Here is a 9,343-nt window from a genome sequence, read left to right as displayed (position 1 = left end):
ATGGAAGTCTTCCGTGAGATGTCTCAGAGAGGGTTGGTTGGCAACACAGTCACTTACACCACTCTTATCCAAGGATTTTTTCAAGCTAATGATTGTGAAAAGGCCCAATTGGTATTCAAACAGATGAATAATGATGGTGTGCCTCCCAATATCATGACATACAACATTTTGTTAGATGGACTTTGTAATCATAGGAAGCTAGAGAAAGCATTGGTGGTATTCGATTATATGCAAAAGAGTAAACTGGAACTTAATATCGTCACATTTAATATTATGATTGAAGGGATGTGCAAGGCTGGGAAGGTGGAAGATGGGTGGGATCTATTTTGTACCCTCAGCCTTAAAGGAGTGAAACCTGATGTTATAACCTACAACACAATGATCTCAGGATTTTGTAGGAAAGGTTTAAAGGAGGAAGCAGGTGCCTTGTTCAATAAAATGAAAGAAGACGGACCTCTTCCAAATAGTGGTGCATATAATACGCTGATCAGGGCACATCTTAGAGATGGTGACAAAGCAGCATCAGCGGAACTCATCAGAGAAATGAGGCGTTGCGGGTTTGTTGGAGATGCTTCAACTTTTGGCTTGGTCACAGATATGTTGTTTGATGGGAGATTGGACAAAAGCTTCTTGGAAATGCTTTCTTAAGACATTCATAAGGTTCATCATAAACCTGTTATGTTTCTTTTCTTGTAATTACTTTCTATAAAGGCATTCTTATTATTAGGCTTTCTTCAATGCAACTGTTATGCTTATACATCACTTGCCCTTTCTCAAAAGCAATGGAAGTTTTACTGTAGCTGAACAACATACACATGAATAAGCTTTGGTGTTTCTTCTACTTTTTCGTGTGTTTGCTTTTCACATTTTGAGTACTAACTAAAACCAGTTTGACTACGCAATGCAGGTGCTTAAAACAGAGCAATGTATGAAAGAGATGTATTTGGCTACCTGTGTGAGGAAGAGTGAACATCACTTGGTTTCTCTCAAGGTTATCACGACCTCTTTTTATAAGAAATGTAGGAAAGTTCCGGTGCCAGAGGTTGGAAAAAGCCATGAAGTAGTAAAACTTTCCTCGGGGAAAGTTCAAAATCTGTAAGAAACATACCAATTTTTTGTCGTTGTGTGTTTATCTTATATATACAGTGACATCTCTGGATAGATTAGACCCCATCAATAAAGGCAAAGCTTCTCACGTGTTAGAAAAATGGATCTACTTCTCTTGTCCACCTTATCTTTGTTATTTCGTATTAGACAAAAAAGAACAGTTGTGTAAGGTTTAATTAATCAGAATAATATTATTAATCACGTTCTTGTTAACACCTTCACAGTTTTCTTTTCCATTGTGGAATCTCTTTCTTTGAGTGTGTGCAACGATGGGTGCATGCTTCTCTGTCTCGTTGTCATGTGATCAAGCTGTGAATCAAGTCTCTCAGTGGTTATGTGTCAAAGAGAGCTATATTCACAACCTCGAGGAGCATCTGGCAGCTTTGGAGACAGCCATGGAAGAGCTGAAGGCAAGGCGAGATGATTTGTCAAGAAGGATTGAGAGAGAGGAGAATAGAGGTCTACGAAGGCTTGCCCAAATCCAGGTATGGCTTAGTAGAGTTGAGACCATTGAAAGCCAAGTCAACGGTGTGTTTAGTGTTAGAACAACCAGCTTCAACGGTTGTGTCTTTGTGGGTTTTGTTCGAAGAGTTTAAAATCGAGTTACCGTTATGGGAAACGCGCTGTCATGATGTTGAAGCAGGTTGAAAATCTCATATCTAATGGGGTTTTTGAAAATCTTACCTTCATGCTTCTTGAGCCTCTCTAGGATTAATCTATGGTACCGCAAAAACATATGGGAATTGACGAGGCTGATGTTGGCTCCAAATCTTACGATACTTTATGTTGACAGTGCTTATGAAATAGAAGACATAATAAACAGAGAGAAAGCTTCTGTATGTGAAGTATCAGGGTTTGTTCCTTTTCAAAAACTAGAGTTCCTGCAGTTGGCTAATCTACGGGAGCTGAAGAACATCTGTTGGAGACCTCTGCCGTTTCCCTGCCTTAGGACAATCATTGTAAGAAACTGCCCAAATCTGAGAAAGCTTCCACTCAATTCGAAAAGCGGCTCAGGTGGTGAGAAGGGACTCGTCATAAAGTACAGAAAGAGAGAATGGTTAGAAGGGGTTGAATGGGAGGATGAAGCTACTAAATCCCGTTTCTTACCCTTCATGTGTTGAGATCTAAATTTCTCCCGCTTCTTATGTTTTTTAATGGAATTATATTTTGGGTTATTGTTAGAGGTACTCCCATTTTCATGACTCTTTTCTTTTTTTGTACGTTGTTTTGAATAGGTATGATAATGGCCGGACTATAGCTTGTTACGCAGGTGGGTTTTGACGTTCCAATTGTTGTTATATACTGTAATATGTGCTTTTGCATTCTTCAGTTTAGATAACTTTGTATTGTAGATCAGTTCATTGGGTTTGTTCTTAGTCATGTTAGCCGCGTAATATGAAAACTATACTAAGATTTAAGCAAATAAAAACTAATAACCAATTTAAACATTTTTCAATTCAAAATTTTTTTTATAAAAAAAATTTACTCTATTGTTTTTTTGGTAATAATTCTACTCTTTTGTTTGAGAAAGAGTGTTAATCTAGCATTCTACTGTTGATCTGTTTAGTGAGATGGTCAAGTCTCGTCCTTTGCCTTCTACTGTTGATTTCAATAGATTGTTGAGTGCCATTGCAAAGATGAAGAAGTACGATGTTGTCATCTCCTTGGGAGAGAAGATGCAGAAGCTGGGAATTTCACATGATCTCTTTACTTACAGCATTTTGATTAACTGTTTTTGTCGACGCTCTCAAATCTCTCTTGCTTTAGCTCTTCTGGGGAAGATGATGAAACTCGGCTATGAGCCTGATGTTGTCACGCTTTCTTCGCTTCTCAATGGTTACTGCCACGGTATGAGGATTTCAGAGGCAGTTGCTTTGGTTGATCAGATGGTGGAAATGGGATATCAACCTAATACCGTTACATTTACAACTCTGATTCATGGCCTTTTTCTCCACAACAAAGCTTCCGAAGCTGTGGCTTTAGTTGACCGAATGGCTGAGAAAGGCTGTCAGCCGAGTCTCGTTACTTATGGTACGGTAGTAAATGGATTATGTAAGAGAGGGCAAATAGAGGCGAATGTAGTCATCTACAACACAGTCATTGATGGTCTTTGCAAATACAAACAAGTGGACGATGCTATTGACCTATTCAACGAAATGGAGACCAAAGGAATTAGAGCCAATGTTGTTACCTACAACTCCCTCATAAGCTGCCTTTGTAATTACGGAAGATGGACTGATGCCTCTCAACTACTTAGAGATATGATTGACAGGAAAATCAACCCTGATGTAGTCACTTTCAGCGCATTGATCGATGCATTTGTGAAGGAGGGGAAGCTTACAGAGGCTGGAAAATTGTACAAGGAAATGATTCAAAGGTCTATGGATCCTAATATATTCATTTACAATTCATTGATCAATGGGTTTTGTATGCATGATCGTCTAGAGGAGGCTAAGCAGATGTTTTCTTTGATGGTTAGCAAAGATTGTCTACCAGACGTAGTGACATACAGTACCCTTATAAAGGGATTTTGCAAGTGTAAAAGGGTACAAGAGGGTATGGAAGTCTTCCGTGAGATGTCTCAGAGAGGGTTGGTTGGCAACACAGTCACTTACACCACTCTTATCCAAGGATTTTTTCAAGCTGATGATTGTGAAAAGGCCCAAATGGTATTCAAACAGATGAATAATGATGGTGTGCCTCCCAATCTCATGACATACAACATTTTGTTAGTTGGACTTTGTAATCATAGGAAGCTAGAGAAAGCATTGGTGGTATTCCAGTATATGCAAAAGAGTCAATTGGAACTTGATATATATACATATAATATTATGATTGAAGGGATGTGCAAGGCTGGTAAGGTGGAAGATGGGTGGGATCTATTTTGTAGCCTCAGCCTTAAAGGAGTGAAGCCTGATGTTGTAACCTATACTACAATGATCTCAGGATTTTGTAGGAAAGGTTTAAAGGAGGAAGCAGGTGCCTTGTTCAATAAAATGAAAGAAGACGGACCTCTTCCAAATAGTGGTGCATATAATACGCTGATCAGGGCACATCTTAGAGATGGTGACAAAGCATCATCAGCGGAACTCATCAGAGAAATGAGGCGTTGCGGGTTTGTTGGAGATGCTTCAACTTTTGGCTTGGTCACAGATATGTTGTTTGATGGGAGATTGGACAAAAGCTTCTTGGAAATGCTTTCTTAAGACATTCATAAGGTTCATCATAAGCCTGTTGTGTTTCTTTTCTCGTAATTACTGTCTAATGCCCCAAAACTGAGAAAGCTTCCACTCAATAACTCTAAAAGTTGCTTAAGTGGTGAAAAAGGAACTCGTTATGAAGATATTGAATGGGAGGACAAAGCTACCAAAGCTCGTTTCTTACCTTCATGGGTACATCTGTTTTAGTCTCTCTCCTATTCTTATGCTGTTTTAATGTAATTTTTGTTTTGTTTGTGAACTGTTTCATTTTTTCTTCTCTGTACTCTTATAAGGCAACAATCGAAGGACTAAAAGTAGAAGAAGTAACATTGAGATCGTCTGCAGATGGAATAGATTTCACTTTTCTTCTCTTCACTCACGTGATGAATCAATCACAAAGATCAAATCAGACCTTTATATTAAAACTACCAAAAGACTAAAAACTTTAAAAAAAAAAAAAAAAAAAAAATTCCATTATTATTTGAAAAAAAAAAATCAGGTGTGTCAGAAGAAGGAACATCAAAGATCGTCTGCGAAGTAAGGATGTAGAAAAGCACTGTTCATTTGCCAGACCGTAAACGACGCCGTAACGGACGCATCAATAGCGTTATTGAACAAGAAGAGTTTTGTAGCTCCATAGATGGCTTTTGTCGGATATGCTCTTGAGGTAATACATGTTCTTCCACCTTGTCCGAATCCTTCTATCATCGAATGGTCCACCTAATTAACGGAAATAAAATATTGAAAATTAATAAACTACACATCTAAATTAAATTCTTGTTTTATTGTAATGAAAGCTATTCTAGGGAAAATAAATTAAAAAAATTACCAAGATTCTCATGGTCAATTTCTCTCCTTTTAGGACGGGTACTAAACTCCCATAGATCGATGTCACTACATCGTTTGCCATGGTCGACCTATCAATAAGAATTTTTGATTAGCTAACCACTAACCATTATTCTCTCATAACCCATCATTATCCAAACTAATATTCAGAATATGCAATTTATGGATTGATTACCTTAAGTTATCAGTGCAGAAGAAAGTTTTGAGTTTTGAATCTTTTCCTTTAGTCACGTAAAAGTAAACCGGTGTGTGTTCCGACAAGCTTTGGTCAGCGAGAACAGAGAATCCGAAAGGTCCTAAAGCCCCACGCACGGTGGAGCCTCCATTGGCTTCGCAGCTAAAGTCCTCGTCGTAGCCCACCGCGGAGTTGTCTCCAAGGTTTATTTCGAGATCATCCTTCTTGATCACGAACTCGGCCTCTATATCTAGCTGAGAGGCAGAGCCCACATCAACCGGGACCACCGTCCCTGGTCCAACCGTCATGTTGAATCTCTTGCTGCTCAGTCTCAGTGATTCAATTTCCTCAACTGGCCATAGGATTAGGTTCTTCCCTGTCTTCGTGTCCAAAACAACAGTTCTTGGAATGGTCTGATCATGGTTTAAGAAGATATAATCAGCCCTAACTTGGGTCGTAAGTATTAAAAACCTAACTTACGCAGTACGTTACACCAAGAAAGCATACCTGAACAGAAGCCCAACCCTTCTGTTGATCAGCAGCTACAGTGTCAGATTCAATGGTGAAACCCCATAAGACTCTGCGTCCCTTATTTTGATCGTAAAACGTCTTTGATGCATAAAATGTCCCGTAATCGTATCTCAAAGCGGTACTAATTCCGACATCGATAGAAGGGTTATCTGGGATCCATGTAGCGTTTGAATCAAAATACGTTCCAATGGCATAAAGGTCCATTCTAGTATCGTCCATGCTAGCCTTCACGACATGCTTCACGTCTCGTCCCTTGACTGAAGTGTCAAGCCCAATGGCTTCAGTCTTCGACACCGGGTAAAAGTCAACGCACTCCCACTCTCCGGTGTTGGGGACTTGGTGCAGCAAGGTATCAAGTAGCTCGTAGGTTTTGAAATCTGTAGTGTCGTAAACAAGAGACACTCCAGTTCTATTGATTTTGGAGCCGATGACGATCCGCCATTTTCCGGCTGATGTTTTCCATGCCGTTGTCGGGTCACGGAAGTCCTTTGCGCCAATACCTGGAGGAGGTAACAGAATCGGGTTGCCGGAGAACTTAACCCATTTCAACAAAAGGGGGTCGCTAGGGTCCTCAGGATAAGCAAGGTTTTGAACCTAATATAATCATATTATTATATTAGTGATTGATTGGTCCGACCAATTTTATATTGAAATGAATTTTTTTAGAAAACAATACTACAAAAGTATTTAACGATATTATTAAAAAAGGAAAATAAAATAAAGTAGTTCAACCAATTATGGTGTCTTTTTAATTAGTGCAACCAGATACGAATGTGAAAAGAGTACGTACTACACTTTGTTAAAGAGTTGTTTATTTTTGTAAATTATTCACATTTTTAATATCAAATCCTGAAACAAATATCTAGTTGTTAAAAAAAAATCACTGCTTCTGAAAAATCAATACCTGTACAAATTCGCCCGTGATACCGGTGTAGAGCATGACAATGGAGCCATCATCAAGGAAAGTGGCTGAACCGGTTATAACGCCATTAACGTCGTACCATTGGTCAGGAACCATGGCTATTGGGAGGTAAAGCCAGTGAATAAGGTCCTTTGACACGGCGTGACCCCAAACAATGTTACCCCATACGGTTCCATATGGGTTGTGTTGGTAGAAGAAATGGTACCATCCCTTATAGAACAACGGACCTGGCACATGTTTAACATTTCATTTTCGGGTTACACAATAAAATTTGTGTAAACGTAACATAATGACTTTATAGACACCAGGACCAAAATATATTATTTGTTAATTGTTACCCCGGGGAAAAAAGTAAAGTAAAAATATCTATTTAAAGTCTAAATTTTACATAAGAAAAGGGTATAAAAGCATAGCCATGTATTATTATGACTTAAATACTACTATTAATATTTAATACTAATCATCTTTCTTTTTTTTTTTTAACAAACTACTACTAATCATCTAAGATGTATGTTTTCCCACTAATTTTAAAATTTGTCAAGTTTCATGCACTTTTTTATATTGGCAATGAGTACACACATCAGTAATACCAGGCGGCAGGCGTGTAGTCCCACCATAAATCATATGAATATTCATGCTTTAGGCCGCAAATATATATAATAATTTTAAGGGCCACAAATTATATATAATATACACATACATATATTATACATATATATTTAAAGCCAGTTTTGATGTGAATTTTTTATTTTTACTTTAGTTTTCACCTTTCTTCCTAATATTAATATTTATAATTTGTTCTGTTTTTAATGAGTATTGTTTTTTTATATGCTTAACTCTATAGAATAACGTTATGTATATTCGAATTTTTGGATCGAATTGAGACCACAAACAAATGGAAAACAAATATATCGTTACCCAATCTATATAATGAGTCGACGGGATCACAAATAGAGTGTCATACACAAATGGGCAACATGGCAAGCAATGAGTGTCTTATTTACAATTGGGTTAAAAACAAAAAGCTTTTTGGGTGTAAATTGATAATTGCCTATTGTGGTCCGCAAAAGACGATTCATGTTGTCATATATCTACCAATAATTTAGCCTGGAGATATATATGATATTGACTAGACGATTTTCATATAATTAAGTAATAAGTTTCTGATAAAGTTGATGGTGGAAAATTCTACTTCTAGTGGTTAAGATTTTGATTTTTTTTTTTTTTTTTGTGTATCTATATCATAGCCTAAGTTTATATGATATTGACTAGGCGTTTAGAGTTTGATTTTTAGAAAGAACTATATAAGTAAGGAAAAATATATAAGAGAGAGTAGAATCAGGAGCTTACCATTAGGATCTGTAAACGAAGAAGCCAGAAATTAGCCATTGATAGACGCCAGAGTAAAACAAACGCCAAAACAAAAAGGGAAAGAAGAATTTATCAATGAAAATTTCAATTCTTATATATATAATATAACTTAAAATAAATATTTAAAATTATGATGTTAGTGTAAAATTTAGAATATCGTACTGTATATGGCTCTTGCGTCACAACTAATATATAAATGTGTAATGTAATATAAATTTATAGGTAAAAAGGAACTTGAATATTCTTTAAATTTGTATGGGAAAAAAAAGAAGATGAAACACTTTTTAGCTACATTTATATAAGAAAATCAATAATGATTAGTTAATAAACTATTTCATAGCTAATAAAATGGTTATTTTTTTTGTTCATACCGTTCATCCAATGTTTCTCAGGCTGGAAATGAAACACCGTGTGTTGCCACGACAACATAGTATCATTCCACGGGAACGTTTCCCTTTTCCGACCAGAAACTTTCCAAAACCGTTCGTTGTCCTTCTCCGATACACCGGCCAAACTAGCACGTGACTCCGTCGCTGTTTCATCATTGGAACCTTCGTGTGTGTCGGTGAGAGCAACGTACAAAGCTATCAAGATCAAACTGGAAAAGACGGCGATAAGTACTTTGATGGGTCTTCTCCGGCTGGTCTCGGGGATCCGGTCAGATCTTGATTTGGATAGTGGATCTTGTGGGTAGGTTACGGGCAAGAGGAGAGCTTCGGAGCTAGCCATTTCTTGTTTGTTTTGGTGTCTTTAGTTTAGATGGTTGTAATAGAAAATGGCATGTCTATATAAGACACTCAACCAAAATAAATCATATACATAAAAAGAATAAAAAATTAGAAAGCATTAATTGAAAATCAACCAATAAACAGAAAATATTTATTTCATATTTCTTGCCTTTTTAATATATTCATATAATTAAAATATTTCTTTCATATTTTTTGCCTTTCTAATCTATTCATATTTATTTTTAAAATTTATAAGCTTAAGGCAAGAAATATGAAAGAAATATTTTATTTTTATATAAATAAAATAAAAATTGAAAAATGTGCATAATTCTCTTAATTGAAACATTTTAAATCTCTTTAAACTATCAGCATAAATAAATAAAAATATGCATAACTAACACTACAAAATAAGTTATATGAAATATGTATCACAATGATTTTGAAATATGATTACAACTACAAA

General features: G+C 36.5%; 3 protein-coding genes across 5 annotated transcripts; 2 read left to right on the top strand and 1 right to left on the bottom strand.

Moving 5' to 3' along the window:
- LOC104714605 (pentatricopeptide repeat-containing protein At1g63150-like) lies at positions 1-648 on the top strand. Its single transcript, XM_087467674.1, has 2 exons — positions 1-216; positions 295-648. The coding sequence occupies exons 1-2, from the start codon at positions 1-3 to the stop codon at positions 646-648; spliced, it is 570 nt and encodes a 189-aa protein (XP_087323800.1).
- A 2,015-nt stretch (positions 649-2,663) lies between these two features.
- LOC104714603 (uncharacterized) lies at positions 2,664-4,313 on the top strand. 2 transcript variants are annotated; one of them, XM_019230130.2, is made up of 2 exons: positions 2,664-3,023; positions 3,180-4,313. In XM_019230130.2, the coding sequence occupies exons 1-2, from the start codon at positions 2,679-2,681 to the stop codon at positions 4,311-4,313; spliced, it is 1,479 nt and encodes a 492-aa protein (XP_019085675.2). In that variant the 5' UTR covers positions 2,664-2,678. The 2 variants fall into 2 exon arrangements, with proteins under 2 accessions (XP_019085675.2, XP_087319791.1); XM_087463665.1 differs by lacking the exon at positions 2,664-3,023 and having other exon boundaries at positions 3,545-3,881; positions 3,960-4,313.
- Positions 4,314-4,613: 300 nt separating this feature from the next.
- On the bottom strand, positions 4,614-8,950 carry LOC104714602 (acid beta-fructofuranosidase 3, vacuolar-like). Of its 2 annotated transcripts, XM_010432028.3 has the most exons (7): positions 8,524-8,925; positions 8,132-8,140; positions 6,764-7,008; positions 5,836-6,453; positions 5,329-5,741; positions 5,137-5,224; positions 4,614-5,027 (listed from the first exon to the last, which is right to left on the bottom strand). In XM_010432028.3, the coding sequence occupies exons 1-7, from the start codon at positions 8,879-8,881 to the stop codon at positions 4,827-4,829; spliced, it is 1,932 nt and encodes a 643-aa protein (XP_010430330.2). In that variant the 5' UTR covers positions 8,882-8,925; the 3' UTR covers positions 4,614-4,826. The 2 variants fall into 2 exon arrangements, with proteins under 2 accessions (XP_010430330.2, XP_019085284.2); XM_019229739.2 differs by lacking the exon at positions 8,132-8,140 and having other exon boundaries at positions 8,524-8,950.
- Between the last annotated feature and the right edge of the window lie 393 nt (positions 8,951-9,343).

The sequence above is a fragment of the Camelina sativa genome, chromosome 9 (genome assembly GCF_030686135.1).
Source record: "Camelina sativa cultivar CO46 ecotype springtype chromosome 9, ASM3068613v1".
Taxonomy (NCBI): domain Eukaryota; kingdom Viridiplantae; phylum Streptophyta; class Magnoliopsida; order Brassicales; family Brassicaceae; genus Camelina; species Camelina sativa.
This window is presented reverse-complemented; position numbering and strand designations above follow the sequence as displayed.